This window comes from Panthera pardus, unplaced genomic scaffold (genome assembly GCF_024362965.1).
Source record: "Panthera pardus isolate Hobbes unplaced genomic scaffold, ASM2436296v1 HiC_scaffold_21, whole genome shotgun sequence".
Classification (NCBI taxonomy): Eukaryota; Metazoa; Chordata; class Mammalia; order Carnivora; family Felidae; genus Panthera; species Panthera pardus.
The window spans coordinates 57,956,054-57,982,784 of record NW_026526777.1 but is presented as its reverse complement, the minus strand read 5'-3'; the positions used below and the strand labels follow the sequence as shown (position 1 = coordinate 57,982,784).

The 26,731-nt window shown below is 50.9% G+C and overlaps 1 protein-coding gene across 13 annotated transcripts in view; it reads right to left on the bottom strand.

Annotated features, from left to right (window-relative positions):
- GPR161 (G protein-coupled receptor 161) overlaps positions 1-26,198 on the bottom strand; it is a 59,383-nt gene extending 33,185 nt beyond the window's left edge. For 5 of the 13 annotated variants that reach the window (XM_053909330.1, XM_053909336.1, XM_053909335.1 and 2 more), the window contains exons 1-2: positions 25,386-25,626; positions 23,567-23,693 (exon numbers count right to left, since the gene is read on the bottom strand). In XM_053909330.1, coding sequence (XP_053765305.1) covers positions 23,567-23,582 — 16 coding nt within the window. In that variant the 5' untranslated portion in view covers positions 23,583-23,693; positions 25,386-25,626. The other 8 variants (XM_053909341.1, XM_053909339.1, XM_053909333.1 and 5 more) reach the window with 8 other exon arrangements.
- Positions 26,199-26,731: the final 533 nt, after the last annotated feature.

Below are 26,731 nucleotides of genomic sequence, written 5' to 3'. Positions count from 1 at the left end.
TCACTTCTGTCACAGAGAAAGGACTAATCATTCTAATTTACAAATAATGCCAAAAAAATAGAAAAGGTGAAAAACCAGAAACGTGAGCAAAAGATATAAACAGAAACAAATGGAGCTCTCTGAGGAGTTCAGTGTTAACTAGGCTTTTGTGGGCATCATTTCACAGCACATACATCCATCAGATCGTCAAGTTGTATACCTTAGACTTACACGATGTTAACGTGTCAACTTGTATCTCAATAAAACTGGGCGTGAAAAGACGGAAACGGTTCACGGGGGGCGATAGACGAATCGTACTCAAACGTACGAAAAGATGCCCAGTTGCAATGAAAATAAGAGAAATGCACACAAAACTACACAAAGACACCGTTTCTTTCCTTTCATGTTCTGGTGGCGGGGCTGCAGGGAGGGGCGCTTTCCCCTCTGTTCCAGATGTGTGTGCAAAGGGGCAAAGCCCAGTGGAGGGGAAGGTAGCAATATCTAACAAAGCTACATATGCACGTAGCCTGTTTCAGATTCTGTGTCTCCCTCTCTCTCTGACCCTCCCCCGTTCATGCTCGGTCTCAAAAATAAATAAACGTTAAAAAAAAATTTTTTTTAATTAATGCTGTAGAAGTAAATATAAAATGGCTCTGTAGTGAATTTCCACATTCTCAAAATAAACACTCAGTGAAAGTGAGTGCATACAATTCACAATGAGGGGGCGTCAACAAAACAAACAAAAACAGGAGAATTGATAATTGATCATTGGAATTGATAATTCCAAGAACTTAAATTAATAGAAAAAGATGAACGAGACTATACACACAATGAAAAGCTTTAAAAAGAAAAGAGGTAAGAACCCTAATGAAAGAATAAGACATGAAACAGAACCAAACAGAAATTACAGAAATTAAAATTTTGGTTGTTAACATTGAAAACTCAATGGTCATGCTGCACAGCAGATTTAGCTAAAGAGAAAGATAGTAAACTAGAAGACAGCTCTGAGGAAATTACCCAGAATGCGATTAAAAGATTAAGAAGCTGAAAATAGGAAATAAAAGTCAAGATTCATGAAGGACAGGATAAAAAGATACAACATATGGTCAATAGAAGTGGCAGCAAGAGACATTAACGAGAACATGGGTAGCAAACACTGCTGGGTGCCTACCCAACAACCACTCTGGTTTTTCTCCTCACTGGCAGACCTCTTACTTCGTTTTGGTGTCCAATCCTTCTCCCAGTGACTCAGAAGGTTGGTCGCATCCCCAGTTTCGGGAGCTAGATCCCGGTAAGTCTAAAGTAATCACTGTGTCCTTTCTCCTTGCAATTCTGGCAAAGAAGTCGGAAAGAGACGTCTGGGGATAAACAGGGTGGAGATGGGGATATCTAGGAAAAGCTGCTTTGATCTCACAAAGACATTGGGAAGAAAAATCTTTTCCTAATGGCCCTAACGGCAAAGAAAGCACAGACAGAGCAAAGGCAGCCATCTTGGCGTCCTCAGACGCTAAGTCAGCAGAGAGCTGGACCCTTGGGCTGCTGGATTAACAGATGCTCAAGTCACTGCATCCTGGCCTCTTGTTATGTGAAATATACATTTTAATAATGTATCTGAATCTACTTAATGTGAAATAACACATTTCTTAAAATGACTTTGAGGTCTATTTTCATTGAGGCTTCCGTTACTTGAGTCAAAAGCATCCAATTTACAGTGGGTTGGGTCTACCTACACAGTATTTAAAGATATGACTGAACATTTTCTAGAGTTAAAGAAACATACGAGTCCTCAGAACGAAAGGGCATATCAAATTCCAAGAGTAAATCAGAAAAAAGTCTGCACAAGGCACATCACAGTGAAAAATGTCAAACACCAAGATACAGAGAAAAACAGTAAAAGCAAATTTTTCTATAAAGAAGTAACAATTAGGGGCACCTGCGTGGCTCAGTCTGTTAAGCGTCCAACTTCGCTTAGGATCATGATCTCGCCGTTCCAGAGTTCGGGTCCTACGTCCGGCTCTGTGCGGACAGCTCAGAGCCTGGAGCCTGTTTCGGATTCTGTGTCTCCCTCTCTCCCTCTGCCCCTCCCCTGCTTGCATTTGGTCTCTCTCTCGCTCTCTCGCTCTCAAAAATAAACATTAAAGAAATTTAAAGAAGTACCAACTAGATAAACAGCAGCCTCTTCTTTTGAAGAAAACAGAAAATAGAGGCCAGAAAACCACGAAACGCTCTCTGTCAAGTGCTGAGGAAAAGAACTCTTGCGCTAAAGTTCTACATTATCATTCAAGAGAGGGCACAATCTACTTTGAAGCAAACAAAACCTGAATGTTTACTAACAGTCCCTGACTGAAAGATCCACTTAAAGACACATTTCATGAAGGAACCCAAATCCAAAACTAAGGGGCAGGGCGGAAGAAGCAACTAACTGTTAGAAAAGAAACTGGTAACTATACGGCTAAATCTAAATAACAACTGAAAAAAAAAAATTTTTTTTTTTAACTTAAAAAGTCAAACGGCAACAATAAATCTTATACAAACAGCTAATTTGGAAGCTTTTGAAAACAGGCTGAAATGAAAATGCAAAGCAAAATGGAAGCTCTTAAAGGCATGGTTAGAGTAGAAATAGTCCAGGTGGGTAGGTACTCGGGGCAGAAATTTTGGTTCCGGCTGTCTCCCCAGCACCCGGACAAGTGCCTGGCACACGGTAGGGAAACTCAATCATTATCGGTACACGAATGACTAGCTGCTGAAGTTCTGTTATCGTGAGGTCAAATACGAGTGCCAACAGTGCGAAGGTAACCACTAAGAGCATAAAAACAGGACGCAAAAGTTCCGACCCAAAAGAGAAGGGAAAAAGCGAATGAAGTTCCACTTGCCCTTGTTCCCCCCCCAGTGGCCCCAGGCTGGCTCACTCGTGAACCAGAGGCCCAGAGAAGGGCTGCGGGGCCCAAGCCGCAGTGGGGAGGCACAAGCCCCGGCAAATCTCCCAGGGGGGCACCTTTCACGACCCAGAGAGAGGGCGTCCTGGCAGGCGGCCGGCTTACCCAGGGCCTGACAAGCCGGGGCCCATGGAATGGAAGGAAATGGGCGCGTGACTCACATCCCGGCTCTGCGGGCCCCTCTGCCGCCAGACCCACAGGGGCGTCAGCACTCCCACACTCCCTGGGTCCTGCCCTGTGCTGCGACTCCCAGAGACAGCCCGAGCGTCACGTGACTGGGGTTCTATCAAACCTGTCAGAGGTTACTCCGGGCTGAGAGCTCGCCCTCTCAGGTCACCAGGGAAGGCTCACCTGTCTCCTCCGCCGTGGCTCAGTGCGGCACGGCCCTTCCTCCTTCGGAACCGCCTCGGTCCTCTTGGCCATTCCCAGGGACGGTGAACGGCCTGCTGGACTAGACTGCTGGCAACGGCTTCGGGTCATTCAAAGCCAGATCTTGACACTGAAGTGAGCGATCAGTATCATTTTGGCTTAAAAAACAGGCAACCAAGGGGCGCCTGGGTGGCTCAGTCGGTTGAGCGTCCCGACTTCAGCTCAGGTCATGATCTCGCGGTCTGTGAGTTCGAGCCCCCCGTCGGGCTCTGTGCTGACAGCTCGGAGCCTGGAGCCCGTTTCGGATTCTGTGTCTCCCTCTATCTCTCTGCCCCTCTCCTACTCACGCTCTGTCTCTCTCTCTCTGTCAATAATAAATAAACACTAAAAAAAAAAAAAAATTTTTTTTTTAAACACGAGGCAACCAAATCTGGGTGGCTCAGTCGGTTAACTGTCCGACTTCGGCTCAGGTCATGATCTCACTGCTCATGGGTTGGAGCCCCACGTCGGGCTCTGTGCTGACAGCTCGGAGCCTGGAACCCACTTCAGATTCTGTGTCTCCCTCTCTCTCTGCCCTTCCCCTACTTGTGCACGCACTTGTTCTCTCTCTCTCTCTCAAAATAAATGTGAAAAATATTAAAAAACAACAACAAGGCAACCTTACAGAATACTGAGTCAGGTATCTATTGTGTTTTACAAACTGGTTTGCATGGTAATTTCCACGAAGGAATTCTAGAAGTACCTTGATTTGCAAAAACAGAATTACTACAATGTAAGGGTGGGTTCTCTCTCTTGTTTGTGCAAATTTGGATATTTAAATTTTTTTATGTTTTATTTTTTATATTAGAGAGAGAGAGAGCGAGAGCAGGGGAGGGGCAGAGAGATGGAGACGGAATCCGAAGCGGGCTCCAGGCTCTGTGAGCTCTCAGCACAGAGCCCGACGCGGGGCTCGAACTCACGAGCAGGGAGACCATGACCTGAGCCGAAGTCGGATGCCCAACCGACTGAGCCACCCAGGCGCCCCAGTGCAAGTTAGGAGGTTGACGGTCTCCCCTCAGATTCTTACCTAGAACTCTGATTTTCATCAACTTGCAGTGGGCGTCCTTCCCGCCCAGACTGCAGTCGCCCTGAACTTGCCAGAAAAAGACGACGTGGCCTGGGGGTTAAGTGTATAGACACTAAGCCAAACTGCCTGGGTTTGAAGCCCAGCAACTCTACTTCTTAGGCCCATGAGCTCAGTCGACTTCCGTTCCTCATCTGTAAGAAGACGATCTTCCTCACGGTTACGGCGAGGTCCGGGCGAGTTTCCGCCGATTTCTACCAAGTGCCCAGAGCAGCATGTGGACGAGCGAGGTCCGGCCGCGCGCTCGTGGGAGCGCCCGAGGAGCCTGCTGATTTCACTGTGGGAAAGGACCCTTCCTGCACGTTTTGGCCACGGCCACGTGCCCCAGGACTCTGGCTGGAACAGCTCAAGGACAGACTCACTCCCACGGGTTGGGAGGCTGACGGGACGCGGGCCGGGGCGGCTGCGGTGGCGGCCGCGTGTGGCACCGTGAGCAGAGCTGAGGGAATGACAGCAAGAGAGGGAGGCACGGGGAAGGGGGGGAGAGAACGCCGTGAGCCCGGCCACGCGTGCTGGCCCAGTAACCTGAGATTCCGAATCCTCTCCTTCTCTCGGGTGCCCTTTCTCCTCCCGTGAGGCTAAGTGGGCTGGGTTTCTGACACCTGCAACTTCGAGAATCCCAACTAATACTCTGATCCGCCACGATCCGCACACAAAATGGCAAGACCCCCACCTTTTCGGACATCGGTACCAGGAACCTTCTCTTCTTCAAGGTTAGGCCGACTCCTCGGGCACAGCTCTGCCTACCTCGGCCTCCTTCTTAACACCTTATCCTTTCCTTCCTGCTGCAGCCCCGCGGCCACCGGTGCCGTGGACTGTCGTAGGGCACCCCCAGCGTGCCGCCTCTTTGGGATCAGGAGATGCGTGGCCCAGTCCACAAGCCGCTACAAAGAAAGGGAGGCCTTCCCTGCCCCCCCCCCACCCCCCAGCGCCGCTTAGAAGTGAGGCCACCAAAGGGACGCCGGAGAGCCCGGAGACAACGGGCCCAGGCTCAGGTGGGTGCTGGGAGACCATGGTGATCGGAAGGTGGCAGTTCTCTTGACACCTGTCTAACAAGGGGCTGCTGGACATGACAAGACACATCCGTCCTCCCCAGAAGTCTTCTCTAGAAAGATAGTTTCTTTCAGCATAAGGCAGAAGGTTCTCTTCTGACATTCTTAAATATACCCGAGCGGGAGTGGTTCCCGCTCTCCTCCACAGCCACCCACCTTTATGAAGAGCCTGAGCAGCCTGGAAGCTGGGACCGCCAGATGCCCTCTCCTAAAGAAATTCAATGCTGGGGCACCGGGGGCGCTCAGTGGATTGAGCGCCCAACTCCGGCTCGGGTCACGAGCACACAGGTTGCGAGTTCGAGCCCCCGCGTCGGGGTCGGTGCTGATGGCTCAGAGCTCGGAGCCGGCTTCGGATGCCATGTCTCCCTCCCTCTCTGCCCCTCCCCCGCCCACGCTCTGTTTCTCTCTCAGAAATAAACAAACATCAAAAAGTTTTTTAAAAAACAACAACAAAGGAGTATTTCCTAAACACCACTTCAAACAAGCCCAGGCGAGGTCACTGTCGTGCTATTTCGGCAGCTCTCTCAGGGGCTCTTCAGGTCAGCACCTCCCAGCACTTTTTACACATCAATCACCAGCCGGAGGGGGAGACGGGAAGAAGGTTCTAATGACTACCTTGCGGTGCACAAAGTAACAGAGATAGACAGTAAGCCCCCACCCCTCCAACCTATAAACCAGACCACACACCTCGCTGAGAGCCAGAGAGAGATCACAAGATCCCGGGGTCTCCTCCTCCCCTCCCTGCCACTCACATGAAAAGTGTCCCGAACACAGCAGGTGCAGCAACTTGGCCTCTGTGGGGACAGGGATGCCCGCACAGCCAGCCCAGAGTCTTATTACCACGCACAGGGCACTCGGCCCTTGTCCCCACAAGGGCACCCCAAACCCAGGAATGTCCTGGTTCAACATCTCTCACTTCGCATGTAAAGCAGGCCTGAGCTGTGGTCTGCTTGGGAAAATGCACGAGCACTTTTTCTGCACCAGCAGAAGGAGGAAAAAAAAAAGCTACAGTCAGAACCCCAAACGACCTTACGTTCTCAGTCCCCGACCGAGCTCTTGGTTTGCCAGCGGGAAAGACCTGGCTTTGGTCCCCTCTGCATGGACATTATCCCCCTGAGCGCCTCACTGTCCTTCACAACAGTCGTCTGTAGAGACTGGAAGGCTGGAGCTGGGGTTCTTCACCGACTGTGATCCTGTCCACAGGGGTCAACAGTGAGTCTGCCTGATGTCTTTCCAAAACCAATTTCTTGTTCCTCAGCACAGACCTTCCCCGAGGCTTGGTCCTTGATCCGTCCCTTTCTCCCAATACGCTTGAGAATCACATCCATTTCCAGAGTGTTGCTTGATTATTTTTAGCTAATAATAAACAGTGTTTGCAAAACCCTGTGCAACATACAATGTGTCCTCACCTGCATCATCTCATTAGATCTCCTGGGTAACTTTTAGAGGGAGGAATTACTCTTCTCCCCATTTCAGAGAGGCAGCGAAACATATGGTTAAAAGCATGAACTCTGGAACTAGAGGGCCTGGGTTCAAATCCCAGCTCCACTACTTACTGGCTCCGTGACCTTGACATGTTACTTAAACTCTCTGGGCACCGGCTTCCCCTTCTGTAAAATGGGGATAATACTCTTGCTCAGGCACCTGCCTCACAAGGTTGGTGGGAGAAGTCAATGAGTTCATACTTGTACAGTGCTCAGAATAGTGTCTGGAACCACATCAGTGTTTGTTAAATAGATAAAACGGGGAAACTGAGGCTCAGAAAGGTTAAGGGCCTAGTTCAAGAAAACAATAAGTAGTAAAACTTGGTCCTGTGGCTGTGAGACTACCGTCTGCCTTCCATCCATCCACTTAGCACAGGAGAAGCTTCGGCATGGCGTGGCCTCATCTACATTCCAGATTTCTGACCCACCAACCCCTTCACGGGCCTTCCGTTCCAGCCAGCTATGCTGTGTGCTCTCGTTTCCCATCCTCTTTGCTTCTGCCTGTCCTCTACACGGAATGCTCTCCCCGTTTGTGGTATGGATGAATAAAGATGTACTAAATCTAAGATATGTTCCTGATCTACTGGTCTAATAACTTTATTGAAAGAGGAAAGGAAACAAACAGGTAAATGGGGCAGCGGGAGACTGAAGCCTAAAGAACAAACAAAAAAATATACCAAGTCACGACATGGAATTTGGCAATGATTTCTCGGATGCGACATCAAAGGCACAGGCAGAAAGAAAAAAAACAGACAAACTGGACTTCATGAAGATTTAAAAATCTGTACATCCAAGGATACTGTCCACAGAATAAAAAGGCAACCCACAGAATGAGACAAAACATTCGCAAATCACGTATCTGATTAGGGATTAACATCTAGACTATATTAAGAACTCCTAAAATTCAGCCACAACCAAAAACATCCCATGTCCAAAGAAGATATATAAATGGCCAACAGACACATGAAAGATGCTCAGCATCACTGAGCATCAGGAAGAGTAAATAAAACTACAAGGAGATACCACCTCATACTCATAAAATGGCTACTATAAGGGGAAAAAAAACAAAAACAAAAACAGAAAATAACAAGTCTGGGTGAGGACATGGAGAAATTAGAGCCCTTCTGCACCACTGGTGGGAATGTAAAATGACAGGGGCGCCTGGGTGGCTCAGTCGGTTAAGCGGCCGACTTCGGCTCAGGTCATGATCTCACAGTCCATGGGTTCGAGCCCCGCGTCGGGCTCTGTGCTGATGGCTCAGAGCCTGGAGCCCGTTTCAGATTCTGTGTCTCCTTCTTTCTCTCTCCTCCCCCGCATATGCTCTGTCTCTCTCTTCTCAAAAATAAATAAATGTTAAAAAAAATAAAAAATTAAAAAAGCAAGGTCTCTAAGAGATACTCGTACACCCGTGTTCCTAGCAGCATGATGCACACCAGCTAAAATGTGAAGCAGCCCAAGTCGGCCCTGACTGATGACTTGACAAGCAACCCACGGTATACCCACATGATGGACTGTTAGCCTCCAGAAGGAGACTCTGACACAGGCTCCCGCACGGGGGAACCTGGAGGGCCCTATGCTGAGTGAAATAAGCCAGTCAGTCACGCAAGGGCCAATACGCATGGTTCCACTTACACGAGGTGCTCGCAGTAGTCGAAATTACAGCCAGAAGGCAGAATGGAGGATGCCAGGAGCCGGGGGAGGGAGGAAGCTGGTGAATGGGGTTAGTTTTACAAGACGAGGAGCGTTCTGGGGACGGGTGGCAGGAACGGGTGCCCAACGTGATGGCAGTCCATACCGCTGAATCGCGCACTTGAAAATGGCCACGACGGCACGTGCACGGGAGATGTGCTTAGCACAATAAAGACAGGGAAGAACCTATTTATCGGGGTTGCTTCTCTTGAACTCCTCTCCCCACAGGGTGTGGAGAGTCACGAAGCGAAGGAGGCAGCGGCTATCTTCAGCCGGTGATGATGATGACGGTGACAAGGAGGAGGGCCGTAGGCGGCGTCCAGAGTAACCTCCAGGCAGCAGGGGGCGTGGGCCGTGGGCGGGTGACTCCTCACGAGCTCCTCGCCCCGGCGGCCACTTCCGGCGGCCACTTCCGCGGCCGGATGCACTAAAGGCACGCGCCCGTCGCGCTGCACCCTCCCCAGAGCACACGGTGAAGCAAAACTCGGCTTCGTGCTCCTCAGACTCCTCTGCGGCCGTTTGGGTCGCGCACGTTGGAGACTGTGAGGCACACCGCGTACTAAGCCAACTGGGACTCGGAGCCACACACTGTCAGCTGAGTCCTTTCAAAGGGCCGCTGGCCTCCCTCCCAGGCCGCCGTCGGCAACCCCGAACGCCGCCAGCATCTCCCGGTCAACACGGACGGGGGACGGTCCATCGCAGCCTCCCGGAAAGTTGGCCAACAGTCAGCTGAAGCCACGACGAAGACAACTCCCCAGGGGAGAGTCCTAGGTCCCGAGAGAAAAGCGCTTTAGGGAGAGGAAGCAGCAGCGGTTTCACCACAGCTCTGGGCAAAACATTCAGGAGCCTGAAGGTGGAGCACGACCCGACCAGAGAGACGCCCAGCTGGACACAAGGCAGCGGTCTCTCCTCTGCCAGGCCACCGGCCACCCCGGCCTTCACCACAGATTCCCCCCGGGGGGGGGAGGGGGGGGGGGACAAGGGCAGACACGCCAGCTTTTCCAGGGCAGGCTCGGGAAAGCCTCCACAGCACTGGCCCACGGCCACCCTGCCTGGAGCTGGGATCCCGGCAGCTCTGGGAGGCGAAGCTGGGTCACCCCAGGTCAGGACACCCGAGGCTGCTCCTCTTACCTGACGCTGCGGCCAGAGGTGGCTGTGCTGGGCCAAAGGTCTGGTCACGATCCCCTGCTCAGGCAGAGAGGCACCAATGCCACTCCCCAGAGCTCCTGACTCAATACACCCAACTGGCTACTCGACAGCTCCAGTCGGACGTCACGGGCATGGCAAGCCTAGCACATCCGAAACCAGACTTCAAATCTCTCAGACCTGCCCTTTCCACATTCTTCCTCATCTCCTGTTGTGGTTCCCCCATCCTCCCAGGCCCTAAACCTGGGAGTCACTCCTGACTCCTCACCTTCTCTCGCTTCTCCTATCTGGTTCATGAACAAATCTACGGGCTCTAATTTTGAAATGTTTCTAGAATTCAACTATGTCTGACTATCTCTGCTACCATCACTCCCGCCCAGGCTTTGTTGTATCTTCTCGGGATTACTAAAATAGCTTCCTCGCTGGCCTACCTGCGTCTGCCACTGCCCCCATTCTCAACACAGTCCCCAGATGAGCCTGTTCAAACAGAGGTCAGAACAAATGAGCAAGCCACGGCTTTATTCAGAACGCCAAAAAGGATCCCCAGATCACTGAGAACATGCCCCGCAGTTTCCTACGTGATCCGGCTCTCCCTTACTGCTCCAACCTCATAATAAAAATCGCTTTTTACACCCACTCCAACCACACTGGCTTCCTCACTATTTCACAGACACATCAAGCATGCATCTACCTCAGGGCCTTTGTACTTGCTGCTTCCTATGCCCGGAATGCCCTCAGCCCAGAGTTCTTTGTAGGTTGCTCTCCCACTCGAAGTCTTAACTTCAATCACCTTTTTGGCATGGCATTCCCACCCGCACACTACCTTTCATACCCCTCTCCCATACTCTGTGGCCCCATTCTCTTCCTTACTTTTTCTCCTTAGTGCACATGTACATACTCGTTAATCTGTTAATGCCTTTCTCTCCCACGAAACCGTATGCTCCATGAGTGCAAGGAATTCTGGCCTACGAATTTCTTCACTGGCATCCAGAACAGTGACTGACAACGAACAGGTACACAATATACGTGATAAATAACTGAATATATGAATGAGCCACGGGACACTGGGCATCCTGGCACAGCAGGCATTTCTGGCTCTGTAGACACAGCAGCCACTATTCATTATCCAGTCGATACCCCCTTTCCCCTCTCAACACAACTCTCACTTGACACGGGGCACTAAACGTGCCCACGAAAACAGACTCCCTATACACAGCCTGAGCGGCCATCAGACCCAGTTTCAATCAACAAATGTCTACAACGTGGCCAAAGGCTATCCACTTCCTGGGGGACAGACCCAGCTATGGCTCCCGCCCTTTTTCCTTTCCCCTCCCTCCCGACTGGAACTCAAACCCGATGCTCACAAGTGAGGCAGCCACCTTCTGACCAGGTAGCTGGAAGTCCCAATGCAATCAGTTTGTGGCCCAAACCACATACCGAACTGCGAGGCCTCCGTGCCCAGGCATGCCAGTCAACCACTTTTTGGTTAAGTCCTTGTAGTACAGTCTCCCCTGCGCGCCACGTAGAGGAACGCTAACTTGACACGTAGGTCAAAGGTGAGAAGAGCGACGCAGAGGAAGGCAAACCCTGCTGTGCGTGAATGTTACGGTGCAATCCGATTGCTGGTAAGAACTGGTGCCGTGGGGTCTTCGTCCATCTGTCCGTCTTCTTCTCCCACCTGCCCCGTCCCCTTCCCCTCGACCCCACAGTGATCCTAACTCGTTCGCCCTTTTCCATGATAACTCTATACAGAGTCAAAGACTCTAAGCAGTAGGAAGAGAGGGCCTCCACTAAAAAGTTCGCTTCCAGGGGCGCCTGGGTGGCTCAGTCGGTTGAGCGGCCGACTTCGGCTCAGGTCATGATCTCGCGGTCCGTGAGTTTGAGCCCCGTGTCGGGCTCTGTGCTGACGGCTCAGAGCCTGGAGCCTGTTTCAGATTCTGTGTCTCCCTCTCTCTGACCCTCCCCTGTTCATGCTCTGTCTCTCCCTGTCTCAAAAATAAATAAAAATGTTTAAAAAAAAATTTTTTTTTAAATTAAAAAAAAAAAAAAGTTCTCTTCCAAAAGGGCACTAAAAGCTGAGCTAATCCTTGGAAATGCCTCATGTTGGATAGCTGAGTTTTATGAATTGATGGGGCTTTTTTCACCTTAAAATAGCAAAACTCTTTATTTTAAACCTTTAAGCAAAATTATGAAAATCTAGCATACGTTTCTGTATATTTTAAAACAAAGGACACGAAACATAGTAATTTTCATGACGATGGCGCAAGGCCATTAAGTACCAAGATAAATGGAATTTTGATTTGGAAAAGACCTTAGAGATCAATTCTAATGCAACTGCCTTCTTCTGAAACCTCAGGGAAGACTGTTACACTCGCCCAGTGACTCAGCAGGTGAATTTCCACCGTGAGCCATCGATGCAGGATCAGAAATACAGTGATTCCCTCCAGTTAGGTGAGGTAAGGGTATATCCTCTTACACCAGATGCGCCTTTAAATTCTCTACTTCCTTCTTACACTTTCTCTGCAACTTTTTTCAACTTTCTGCTTCCCCTTTTCCTACACAAAGTATACTTAACTACAGTTTTCCTCGTCTAGCTTATTAAAAGTCTGCAAATATTCTGCAAGAGCAAATAACATCTCGGGGGAGCGCGTCAGTGCAAAGATCTCCAACTAAGGCCTCTGTCATACATATACGTCATTTCCTCCTGTGCCTTTGGGGACAGGTGATTTTCTACTTCTCAACACTCTACGATGTAAGTAACGTAAGAACTGTATGTATACGGCTTAGGTAACTCTAGCATGTTCCAGAAAAACAGGGATCCCTGAAACAGCTCAGAGCTCAGTATCTAATTTTAGTATTTTTTAAGTAGTAAGAGGGAAACTGCTGAATTTAAAAGCTAAGGTTGTTGAGCCCCACTGAATTTTATGCCACCAGAACGCTGGATGTAGCAGTTAAATGTATACCGGACGTCTAACAATTTCCAAAAGGCCAAGCTTAGAAAGTAAGAACCTTTTGAAGAGACTACAGGTACATGTGCAGAAGATATCTGCACAGGCCTGTAAAACAAGGCAGAGTGTTACTTGTTCTTGGCTACCTTGATTCTTTAACTTTTATTTCCTCTATAAACTATCCTATCACACATCCTCTAAGTCATGAATTCCCAAACTGCAGGTGGCAGTTAACTGTGGACCAAATAAATAATGTCTCGCACACACGTGAACTATTATGCTTCAAATGTCTATAGGTGCTACTGTGGTCAATACAATTAAAATTCGTTTTCACATAGTTATTGATTCAAAGCAACTTTTTGTATTTGAAGCAACACGTGTTCTCCAGCTGAAGTGATATTAAAAGGGGAGGCAGATCGGGGCTCCTGGGTGGCTCAGGCGTCTGACTCTTGATTTCAGCTCAGGTCAAGATCTCACGGTTCTTGGGATCAAGCCCTGGGTCGGCTGGGATTCTCTCTCCCTCTCTCTCAAAATAATAAACTTTTTTTTTTTAGGTGGGGGCAGGGGAGGTGGATCCACGCACCCTGGAAAAGCTTGGAGATCACTACGATAACCCATTCCAGGCCCCTGACCTCCTCACTGCCACTTACGTGAATAACATCTAGCTCAAGGTCCATCTACATCAAGAGCAAAATTCTGAAAAAAACCTTTCTGGAACATTCCACCCTCACAGTGACCCTTCCTACCTCTTACCATGTCAAGTTTTCCTTTTACACGTTCGTTATCCTCTCAGACATGCCTGTCTTAACACGAGTTTTCATTTTAGGTAAGGAGACTTCCTCCTCCAGGAAGCTTATTAATTCTTCAGTTTCCCCTTTGTATTCCCAACAGCACTTTGCATGTGGGAGAAAATATTTTATATGCCCCCTACTCTTTAATATCTACTTCGATCTGATATTCAGTAGAAAAAAATCGTTTCTGGAATCCTGACGAAACCTAGGTTTGAATTTCACATGACCATGTGCATGTCTCCTAACCTCTCTGAGCCTGAAATTCTCCATGAGGAAAGAGACAGTAGAATTAACCTACTTTATGTGATCGTCCAGAGGAATGTATGACCTAGCCACAGCAGCTAGGCAATGGAAAGAAATAAAAGGCATTCAAATTGAAAAGGAAAAGGTAAAACTCACTATTGGCAGATGACATGATACTATATATAGAAAGCTCTTAAGACTCCACCAAAAAAAATATTTTTTTAAGTTTATTTATTTATTTTGAGAAAGAGAGAGAAAGCACAAGTCAGGGAAGGGCAGAGAGAGGGAGAGAGAGAGAAGCCCAAGCAGGCTCTGAGCTATCAGCGCAGAGCCTGATGCGGGCCTTGGAATTCACAAACCATGAGATCCTGACCTGAGCCAAAGTCAGATGCTTAACTGACTGAGCCACCCAGGCACCCCTCCACCAAAAAACTATTAAAACTAATAAATTCAGTAAATTCACAGGATACAAATTAACATACAGAAGTCAGGTGCATTTCTATACACTAATAATGAGCTATCAAAAAGGGAAATTAAAAAAAAAATCCCATTTAGGGGTGCCTGAGTGGCTCAGTCGGTTGAGCGTCCGACTTCGGCCCGGGTCATGATCTTGCGGTTCGTGAGTTCGAGCCCCGCGTCGGGCTCTGTGCTGACAGCTCAGAGCCTGGAGCCTGCTTTGGATTCTGGGTCTCCCTCTCTCCCTCTGCCCCTCCCCTGCTTGCACTCTCTCTCTCTCTCAAAAATAAACATTTAAAAACAAAATCCCATTTATAACTGCATCAAAAACAATAAAATACCTCAGAATAAATTTAACCAAGGAGCTGAAAGACCTTTACCCCGAAAACGATAAAACACTGATGAAAGAATCATCTTCAGATGACACAAATAAATGTAGAGATGTACCATGCTCACGGACTGGAAGAATTAACACTGTTAAAACATCCATGCCACCCAAACAATCTAGAGATTCAATGCAATCTCCATCAAAATACCACAGGGAAAAAAAAAAAAGCAATGTCATCTTTCACAGAACTAAAACAACGAACCCTAAAATGGACCCAATGGATTAAGGACATAAATGTAAGAACCGAAACCTAAAACTGAAACGTAAAACTCTTAGAAGGAAACACAGGCAGTAAGTTCTTTCACGCTAGTCTAAGCAGTATCTTTTTTTTTTTAATTGTTTTTTTTTTTTTTATGTTTATTTACTTTTGAGACAATGCGAGAGACAGAGTGCAAACAGCGGAGGGGCAGACGGAGGGAGACACAGAATCTGACGCGGGCTCCAGGCTCTGAGCTGTCAGCCCAGAGCCCGACGCGGGGGCTGGAACTCACGAACCGTGAGATCATGATGTGAGCCGAACGAAGTCGGACGCTCAACCGGCTGAGCCACTCAGGCGCCCCGTAATTTATTAATTTTTTAATTTACATCCAAGTTAGTTAGCATACAGTGCAATAACGATTTCAGGAGTAGAATCCAGTGATTCATCCCCTACATGTAATAAGCAGTAGCTTCCTAAAGCAGTCACTTCAGGCCAAGAACAACTGAAGTTAACTACATGGGGCTACACCACACTAAAAAGCTTCTGCACAGGGAAGGAAACCATCAACAAGGCAACCCACAGCAATCCTAGTTGCAAATCATCAAGGGCTTCATATCCGAAATACACAGACACAGCTTAACGTCAAAAAACCAAACAGCCTGATTACAAAACGGGCAAAGGACTGGAGCAGACATTATTCTGCAGATGACAGCCGGACGGCAAGAGGCACGTGAAAAGATGCTCGGCGTCACTCAGCATCAGAGCAAATCAAAACCACAAGGAGCGATCGCCTCACACCCTTCAGAACGGTTAGTTATCAAGAAGACAAAAACAGGCGCTGGCGAGGAGTGTGGAAATACGGGAAACCTCGCACCCTGTGGGTGGGAATATAAACTGATGCGGCCACTATGGAAAACAGTATGGGGCGGCGGGGGCGGAGGGGTCCTCAAAAAATAAAAATCGCACTACTACACGTTCCGGCAATTCCACTTTGGGGCATTTACCTGAAGAAGACGGAAACACCAATTCAAAGAGAACTGCGCACCTTTACGTTGACTGTAGCATTATTTGCAAGAGGCAAGATACAGAAGCGCCCAAGCGGCCACCCACCGATGAATGGGGTAAGGAAGACACAGCACATACAGAAATAACGGAAGAGTGCTCCACCGTAAAAAAGAATGACATCTTGCCGTCTGAGACAACACGGATGGACGCAGAGGGCATTACGCTACATGAGCTAAGTCAGAGAAAGAAAAGGTCACAGAACTTCACTTCTACGTGCGATCTAAAAGCAAAACAACACACACCCACGAAGCAGAAACAGACTCAGACGGGGAAACCGTGGGCTAGCAGGGCGGGGAGGCTGGAGGGGCCGGCGAAACAGGCGAAGGGGATTAAGGGGCACAAACTTCTAGTCACAGAAGAAGTCAAGTCACTGAGATGTAATGTGCAGCATAGGGAATATAGTGAGTAACTGTGTGTGGTGACGGACAGTCACTGGACTTACTGGGGGGTCATTTCGTACCAGGAAAAAGCAATGTACGTGGAAACCTGTGAAAGCAGGTAGTGGCCTGGCTGTCAGGGAATAAAACTCAAAAAATGTTTAAGCTACTTAAGATACGAAAAGAAGACTCCATTCTTTTCTCTCCCCTTCAAATTTTAAGGACCGCCTAAGACATTTCACTTGACCGCTTAAGTGGATGACACACAGGACAAAGGACGCACTGCAAATGGAAATGGCTGGGGCTCCACGGGGACGGTGCTCAGGGCTTCAGGACTTGAACCTGACTGCTCCATCACTGCAGGAGGGGGGGCTGCCGCCCAGCCGGAGTCGCTTCAGTGACTAGCAATGCGAGTGCCCCGGCTGAGTCGGGGTGGCGGGCCCTCAGCTGAGGTTCCATGCACAGCACCCTACCCTGAAAGAGAAAATCTCATTTTTTAAGGGAGTGTCAGGATGGCTGGGGAAGGTCTGAAAATGCCCACAAAGACTCTAGGTAACAATCAAACGCAGTCACTACCCCAATATTTTACATCAGTGTTTCTCAAAGGAAGGGCGCTCTGCCTCCCCTCCCACCCCAGGGAGGAGTCTCTGGAAATGCCCAGGGACATTTTTGGGTGTCACATCTCAGGGGACAGTTCTGGCATGTAAGGCCAAGGACACTGCTAAAGACCCCGTGATGCAGAGGGCAGCCCCCACAACAAAGAATTACCCAGCCCAAGACGTCGACAGCACGGAGCCTGAGAAATCCTGTTCCACCGCAGTACTTTGGGTTTACTGCATGTACTTGACGAACAGATCGAAGGAAAATAAAACAACTCTCTCCCTAAAACACACACACGCACGCACGCACGCACGCACACACACACACACACGCGCGCGTGTGCATGTGCGCTCCAAGAAGAAGAGATGAAAACTATGCAGGGAATAAGGGTAAGATTACTTCCATCACAAGAGAAACAATGGTATCATGTTAATTGGTTTTTACTCTCGATCATTTGTTTTATTCGTAATCCTCCCGGAGCCCAGCACACTAGCTAAACTCATACCGCTAAAATTGAGAATGTTATTTCTGAACGTGTAAAAAAATTTTTTGATGTTTATTTATTTTTGAGGGAGACAGAGCGTGAGCAGGGGAGGGGCAGAGAAAGAGGGAGACACCGAACCCGAAGCAGGATCCGGGCTCCGAGCTGTAGCACGGAGCCCGACGCGGGGCTCGAACTCGGAAACAGCAAGATCATGACCTGAGCCGAAGTCAGACCCTGAACTGACTGAGCCACCCAGGCGCCCCTATTTTTACATGTTTTAAAGTAATATCACTTCTGAATCCTTTTTTTCTGCTGACCATATCTGAGACACATGCCGTCACAGATAGCCCTGCTGAATAAAGGATGTCCCCTCCCACTCTTACCACGCTGCTGCTGGTTCCTGGGCACTGCCTGCTTCCCCCTTCCCAGCCCTCACTCAGCCACCCCTAAGAAGGTTTCCTGAATACCTACTCTGTGCCAAGCTGGGACACAGCACAGGGACACAGCACGGAGCAAGGTACCAAAAGCTCTCCTCTCCTGGAGCTTTGTGTGGGGTATAGCTTTGTGCGAGCTTCACAGGGAAGGGGACACAAACGGTAAACAAATAGACAATGAATATACAAAATAATTCCAGATGGTGCCAGGTGCCATGAAGAAAGCTACCAGGGGAAAGAAGAAGGAATGGGTGACTGGGCTGGGAGTGGGTAGTCAGAAAGTCTCTCCAGGTGACATCTGATCAGAACAGAAAACAGTGCAAAGGAATTTCAGGCTAGGGAAGGGCCTGTGCAAAGGCCCTGAGGCAGAATGAGCTTTAAGGCATGCAGACTACCCAGTAAGGGGCAGACTACTGAGGACTCCGTGGCCGTGGTGAGGACTATGGATGAGAGCCCATGTGTGACGGAGGCCCCTGGAGGGATGTGACCGACCTGTTTTAAAGGACCACTCTTGCTACAGGGTAAAGAACAGATGTAGGGCGAGCACAGAGGCAGGGACACCGGTTAGCCCAGGTAACAGGTGAAGGCTTGGACAAGGGTTATGGTAACGAAGCGGTCTGAAATGAGCAGATGCGTTTATCTCCAACCTTTCAGAGCTAGGAGCGGCCACAGGAGCAACCCGGCACAGCCGTGTTATCTTACAGACGATGAAACCAAAGCTCAGTCACATATGTAATTACTGGCAGAGCCTGGATGTCCTGACTGCCCTCACCACACCTCTGCCCTTCCTGGCCGTCCCGGGACTGGGTGGGGAGTGCAGGAGACAGGCAGGAATAGGAATCCTCTAGAAGGCAGGCGTAGTCAAGTGTAAAATAAATGACTGTCTTGGGGCGCCTGGGTGGCTCAGTCAGTCAGTTGAGCGTCTGACTTCCGCCTAGGTCATGATCTCGCCATTCTGGAGTTCGAGCCCTGCTTGGGCTCTGTGCTGACAGCTCAGAGCCTGGAGCCTGCTTCAGAGTCTGTGCCTCTCTCTCTCTCTTTCTCTCTCTCTCTCTCCCCCTCCCCCACTCATGCTCTGTCTCTCTGTCTCAAAAATAAAAATAAAATATAAAAATAAATGACTGTCTTGCTTTGGACAAGGATGACCTCCTCGCCAAATTCAACGGGTCCTTCCTTGAACTCCCCCAGCACCTGATGCCTTCGACTAAGTCATTTTCCTCTGAGACGCCCCCCTCCCCCGCTGCCGCTCTCTCCTGCTTCTCCCTCCTTCTATTCCTTTCCAGGCTTACTGACCTGCAGTCGCCCTACCCGTGTCACTACTACTGCCCAGGGGCCACTCCTTCTCCGTCTGCAGAGGAAATCAACTGCTCCCTTTGCTCCGGGGGTTGCCCCTGAGTTTCCTCTGCAGAGTCACCCTTTCCAGACCCGGAGTTCATGTGTCTTCATGGACGTGACACGATTTATGCCTCGCCCATCAGCACATTCCAAACCCCTCTGACCCACTTTATGACTCGGTTTGTGAGACGTACGGGCCTGGTGGTGGGGTAGCTGGGAGACAGACAGCTCCCCTCTCCCGCGGGATTCGCACTGGCATCACCCCCTAGCCATCGTGAGCGGGGAGCCTGAGACCAGAGCAGGTAAGAAAGTGAGTCCTGATGAAATCATTTGAACCTGGAACCCAGGCCTGAAGTCAGATACACTCTGGAGCTTTTTTTTAAGTTTGTTTGTTTGTTTGTTTTGAGGGCAGGGAAGGACAGAGAAAGAGACAGAACCCGAAGCAGACTCCATGCTCGGCAGGGAGCCCGACACGGGGCTCAATCCCACAACCCCGGGATCATGACCTGCGCCAAAATCAAGGGCCAGATGCTCGACCAACTGAGTCACCCAGGCGCCCCCACTCTTGAGCTTTTTGGTGATGTGAGCCAATAACTTTCCTTTCTGCTTAAGCCAGTGTGAATTGATTTTCCACCACTTGTAGAAGGAAGAGTCCCAACTGAGACCTCCTCTCTCTCTGTACGCGCTCTCTATACCCCCGTAAACAGGGATGACTCCGAAATCTCCATCTACATCGCTCTTCAGAGCTCCAGATTCATATCCACCCGCCTAGTAGGTGTTTCCTCCCATACTCCCTTCCTGCCACACCCAGGCACCTCAGCTAGAACATGTGCAAAATGGAATTTGTCCTCTCTGCTCCTACCATTTCTACCACCTCCATATGCTATTCCTCGTGTTTTTCACTATCCTAGAAAAAACATCACCACCCGCCCCAAGCACTCAAGACAGAAACCCAGGGCATCAGAGAGTACTCTTGCTAGGTAGTCCTGATGGGGCTAAGGCCCCGAATGACACGAGCCACGGGACCTGGGGGAGATTCGTGAACATTTCTGAGCCTTGGATCTTCTTTCATACGGGCTTGCTAGGTGTCAGTGAGATGCCGTATGTAAAGCAACGCGTGCTGGTCACTTCCGTTCCCCGTCACGGACACGTAGTGCCTCCCTAAATTCTGACTCAACTTCATCGGCCACTGTCATTACCCCGGCCCAGGGCCTCGCTATCTTTGCCCTCGATGACTACCGGACATTTCTATCTCATCTCCTTCCCACCCTCCAGTGTTGCTGGACCGGCTGACTCCTAACCAACCTGGTCACGCCATGCCAGGCTGGGCCACCTGCAGAACCTATCACGGACACGCCCTCCACTGAGGCCCTCCTGAATTGCTCACTCATGGTTCTCCAAATATACCCACTGCTGTACCTCGCTCCCCTGATTTTGCACGGAAACGTGTCCGCTGTCGGAATGCCCATTCTCCCTCTTCCCCCGCCTAGTGAAGAGCTCTCCCTCTTCCCCCGCCTAGTGAAGAGCTCGTCCTTAACGCTCGATGAAAATGATCCCTCTAAAAACGAAAGACAAGAGGGATGCCACATTGGCTAACGAGGCTCACAGGCAAATTCAAACCCTGTCTTCCCTGGTGTCAGTGAGGAGGGAACCTGAAAAAAAAGGGAATAGGAAAGACACAATACTTTAAAATAGTGTTAAATGAGGGGGAAAAAAAAAAGCAAAGAGAACAGAGAGGAAAAAGAAAACGTAAGAAGTTAGTCTTGCGATTGGAGAGGACTTCCTAAGCAAAACAAAAAACTTGGGGGGGGGGGGGTCACAGAAAAGTGATTCAGACCCAATCATGTAAAAAGTCATCACTTCTGCACAAAGGTACAGTTACATAAAGCTAGGGAGGAAAACATAAAAGGCAAAATATCTGATTTATTAACAAGAAAAGAAAGTCCAGGATTTAGAGACAGCCTCAAAAACTGATGAGATCACAAACAATTCAACAGAAAAACTGAAAAGGATTTCATGGGCAGTTTGAAGGAGTGTAAATTGACCAAGCTTTTTTTCAGTGTAAGCTTGGGAAAACCTAAAATGCACAGAACTTTGGTACGGAATGATCTCGAAGACATAGGTTTTGTTTTGCTTTGTTTTAAGACCATAAGCAGAATAGGGTATATTGTATGCTGCCGTATTTTTTTCTTTTAGAGGGAGAAAACACAAGACACATTTTATTTGCCTACAGATGCATAGGCTAACTCTAGATGAATACACAAAAACTGGCAAAATTCATTATATCCAAAATAGGGAAAGAGAGGGCTGAGATAGGACGGAGATACTACCCTTTTATACCCTTTGAATGTCGTGCTTTATTGTTTTTGTTTTTTTTTTTTATTTTTTTTTTCAACGTTTTTTATTTTATTTTTGGGACAGAGAGAGACAGAACATGAACGGGGGAGGGTCAGAGAGAGAGGGAGACACAGAATCGGAAACAGGCTCCGGGCTCCGAGCCATCAGCCCAGAGCCTGACGCGGGGCTCGAACTCATGGACCGCGAGATCGTGACCTGGCTGAAGTCGGACGCTTAACTGACTGCGCCACCCAGGCGCCCCGAATGTCGTGCTTTAGAAATACTACCTATCCCCAAATACAGTACCCCAAATACTACCCATCCCCAAACGAGTAAACCTAAAAGTTAGTAAATAAATTCAATCTCTTGTCTGCACCATCTCCAGATCCCAATAAACAAAGGGAATTTTGCTTAAATAAATGTTTAAAGTAACATACCTTCACCAGCTTCACTTGTAGGAATAGGTTTTATCCAGAAATACTCCCGTGTACACCAGATCTTGGGGGTGCATCCCTGCCCTGCGGCCAGAGGCTTTGGACAGGCCCTTCTCCCCGCTGGACCCATTTCTCCAGCGCTGCCCGCAGCCCCCTTGTACAACCCCCGGTGTGTGCCCGGGACCCAGCCGGGAGGGGCCGAGCTCCCTCCAGGAAGTGCGGGGGGGGCTCACGCTGCATTCGGGGACAGACATGGGTGGGGGGTGCCTGGGTAGCTCAGTCAGTTAAGCGTCTGACTCTCGGTTCGGCTCAGGCCACGGTCTCACAGTTCATGAGTTCGATCCCTGCCTCGAGCCCGCCTGGGATTCTCTCTCCCTCTCCGTCTCTCCTGCTCTCTGTCTCTCAAAATAAATAAACTTAAAAAAATATATAAGTATCAATAAACAATGTATTGCATATTCACCCGGATTTCCAGACTCGGGGGGCATATACTTAGGCCCTGAAGAAGGCCTAGAAAATAATACATTTGCGGTGGTTACCTCTGAGGTGAGGAGAGGGAGTGGAGGGAACTTTATTTTCCTATACACGTCCTATATTTTATTTTCCTATACACATCTATATTTTAAAAAATCTTTCATAATGACTCATGTTTATGAAAAAGCTACCACACTCTAGATATGCTTTCTATTTTTAAAAAAAAATTTTTTTAACGTTTTTATTTATTTTTGAGATAAAGAGAGACAGAGCATGAACGGGGGAGGGGCAGAGAGAGAGGGAGACACAGAATCGGAAGCAGGCTCCAGGCTCTGAGCCATCAGCCCAGAGCCCGACGCGGGGCTCGAACTCACGGACCGCGAGATCGTGACCTGAGCCGAAGTCAGATGCTCAACCGACCGAGCCACCCAGGCGCCCCGATATGCTTTCTATTATTCACCCAGGGACGCCAGTTTTTAAGTGGCAGGCTGACTTCAGATTGTGCTCTGGATACAGGGCTCTCTCACCGGTTACTTGAGTGAAAAACACACACACCACCGAACGTGCCCCCTTCATGTCTTACCCCCCATCACAGAGAAAACGCCTTCCTTTAGGCTCCCAGCTTCCCCCGAACGCATCTGCCCTGAACGCCTGCTGCGCCCGTAACTGGCCACAGAAACAGGTAGCGAGCAAGTTGCAAGCATTCTCTTGGCGTAAGACTAGACTCCAAGGAGACTGACACTGGCTGAACGAATGAGGGGCTGAGTCATTAAGTCAGTCCTCCCTCCAAACTGAACTACCTCCAGTTCTGTTGTCGTTTCTTTTTTTGGTTCTCAAAGGAAAACAGCTAGAAGACAGCCCCTCCCCCCACCCCAGCCACGCTTCATCGCTTCTTAGAATGACAGCAACTTCTTCCTAAGGTCCAACCCAGAGGCTGTCGGCTGGCAGTCTGCAGGCAACGACCAGCCGGCACCTATAATCTGCTTGCCCTGCGTATTTTGAAAAGGGGTTTGAATTCGTTACTAGCTTTAAAAACATGAGATCCTTTTCCGTAACAATTTACAGCTTCCTCCCCCAAATTCAGGTCAAGCAACAAGGGGCTGGAGCTGTCTCTTCACGGGGAGGCGTGCCCCCCACCAGCCCACCTGCCTGCCTGCCCTCCTCTACAGGCAGGCCTCCTGACTGGCCCAGCCCGCAGCAGAGTTTACACTACAGAACCCTACCTCCTTTGGCGGACATGTAGGTCAGTTCCAGTTCAGCCCATGCTGTCTTTCACGGAACCCAAACAAAGAGCTCAACCCCTCTGACGACACGGTCCTCCTTCGTCTCTGATACCCCCACCATGCAGGGCTGCAACGCAAAGAGAAGGATATGAGTACATGAGGTCGTGGATTTAGCTCCTAAAATGCCAAGCGGGTCTCTCTTTGAGGGGGTCCCTAATCTCCTCGCCGCCGTGGCGGTGGAGCTTTGGGACAGGGAGAAGTCCTGAGTTCGAGGACCCACCTGGATGACGGAGTCGACATTAAAAGTACTGCCAAGTCAAAAAACCTGAGTTTGATTCTGGCTCCTTGTTGCTGGGCCAAGTACTTAGCTCTCTTGAGTCTGTTTCTCCACCTATAAAATGGGCTGATAGCACTTCACAGGGCTGTTAAGTGAATGAAATTTTTAAAAAGTGTATACGATCGTGCTTATAAACAGCTTACAACTACAAAATAAGATAGGTGTGGACTAGAACAAGAGGGGAGCTGTGGGAGAAGTGACAGAAAGGGGTGACACAAATCCCAGTTTTAAAGAAAGGTGGATGAAGAGCCCGTGGCTGTGTGATCTGAGGTCCCTCCTGCCTCCTCTTTCTGCCTTGAGCTCTGGGAAATGCCTCTCCTCACCTGTCTCATGGCTGCAGTAAGGGAAAGTCACTTTTTCCCCATGCAGTAGCCCCCGGCAGCTCATTTTCAGGGACAGGGAGGAAGGCTGGACTGAACTGGTCGCTGCCGGGCTGGGGAGGAGGCCCGGGGATATCCTCCCCAGCCAGGAACACGCTGAGATAGGCGTGCCTGTCGTTACCATCATCCCCATTGGACACATCAAGGCACTGAGGTCCTTTCCCTCCAAAACCACCCCACCTCCCGACTTCACAGGGAGGAAGATCAAATGACCTTCTTTGGAAAGCACTTCGCAAAAACGGATGAAAGGTACAACAGCGAACAAAAATAGCCACAGAGATGCGATACAAAGTCATGCCAACGCACGGCCGTGTGGTTACTGGAAAGCAGACCTCTCGGGAGCGCACCAGAGCATCCCAGTTCCCCAACGGACATTCTCATCTCCCACGCCTTTGTCAAGAGGTTGCACGGGGCTGAGGTCTGGCCCAGGAGGCTGGCCAAGTCCCCCCAAAGCTAACCGACTCTCGGTCTGGCAGATGTGGGGGCGGCGGAGGCGCCCATCGCGCCGCTCCAGGGTCGGCCCGGCGACTTCTGAGCGCGCCTCCCGCCCAGGCTCGGGGACACAGCGCCCTGAGCCCGACTGGGAGGGTGGGACTCACCTGGTCCTCACGGATTCCAAAAGGGGGACGACGCCGCTTAGCCCCCCACGCCTATCCCCGAGGGAGGAGTGAGCCCGCCGCCTGGAGCCCCTCCGGACCGGGTCCCGGGCACGCACGGATGCCCTCCCCTCCAGGGGGTCGTACCAGGGGGCTGCGGGCGGCGCTGCAGAAAAGGGGCGGGCCGGGAGCAGAGCCAGTCCGAAGCCCCCGGCCGCAGGGCAGGGACGCGCCCCCAAGATCTTCCCACAAAGAGCTCCGGCTCCCCACCCGCTGGCGGAGCGCGGCCGGGAGCACAGCTCCCACCCGCCGGGGGGGGGGGGGGGCGCGGAGAAAGGAGAGCGCCGTGGGGGCGGGGAGGCGTGGGGGAAGGGGCGTAGAGACCCTCCCCGTCGCGCCCCCGCGCGCGCGCGCGCGCGCGTGCCCGCCCGCCCCGCCCGGAACTCAGTCCCGCTCGGGCCCGCCCGCCCCGCCGCCCCGCGCCCCGCGCCCCGCGCCGGGCTCACCGCGCCGCCTCCGCCGCCGCTCAGGGCCCGGCCCGGCCGCCTCCCGCCTCGGCGGCCGCCGCCGCCGCCGCCGCCGCCGCTTCCTTCCTCCCGGCCGCGCTCGCGGACTGGAGGTTTCGGGTTTCAGGCCGCCGAGCCCCGCTTCGCTCCTCCCGCCGCCCCGCCACCAGCACGCGGACCCGGGCGGGCGCAGGCCAAGTAACTTTGCGGCGCTCCCGCCCCTCCTCCGCCGCGCCGCCCCGCCCCCCGCGGCCCCCCGCGGCCCCCCGCGCCCGCGCCGCCGCCCCTCCCCGCCCCGGCGCGCCCCTCCCCAGCCCCGCGCCCCCGGCTCGGCGGCCGCCCGCCCTCGCGGCCACTTCTTCCCGTCCCTTCCCACGGCCGGCCTCGCCCGCCGCTCTTTGTCTCGCCCTCACCCTCTCGGCTCGCCCCGCTTCGCTCCGGTGGCCCCGACGCGGGCCCTCCCTGACCCCGTCCCTCCGTCCCAGTTTCAGCCGTTGGGACGTCCCCTTTTCCATCTCCCTCTCCATCGCACTCCTACTTTCGGATTCTCCCCCGTGGGTTCCGCACAGCCCCGTTCTCCTCCCCCTCCTCCTCCAGGCTCGCCCTGCACTCCCGCTGGCCTTCCCTTTCCGGCCCACCTTTCCTTCACCCACCCGACGTCTAGGGACAGCTGCCGGGCGCCAGGCGCCGCGCCGAGCCCTGGACACATCCCAGGGAATCGACCTGGAGGCCGGCCTTTGAGGAACCCGCAGCCCTCGAGAGTGAGAGGGTGGATGTAAACAGATCCCTACAGTGTTGCTCTGCTCGCCCGTGAACCACAAGGCCGAGGAGCAATCGTTACAACGCGCAGACCAGAGCGCTGCCCATTCAGAGGACAGAGCATTTCCTTTTCGTAATGTTCCTTTTCCCCCTTCTTCACTCCCCACGTTCTGTGCCGTCCCTAGCCTCCTGGCGTTTTCTACGCAGCAGTCTTAATAAGGGGAAGAAAAGTTGAAGCAAACGGGCGACCTGGAGCGAGGAGGAAGGGAGGAAGAAAACAGGGCAGGAAAAGAATCAGGTCAGAATTTACAAAGTCCAGTTCACCAGACTCCAGCACAAACTGATGCTGCCCCCGGAGCAGGATTTGAATTCCTCTGAAATCCATCTGCTTTGAGGAATGCATTAATTATTCCCTTATCTACAGATTGGCACTGTGGGAGCAATAATTTACTATCTTGCACTTGCCAAACACCCAGCTTGTCTTCGGGGACAGACGGGATAATGGGGAGGGAAAAAGTTAATGGATGCCTTAATATTCCTACGGGATAGATGCTTTACTTGGTCAAAAACCGGAAGCTGAAGCTCCT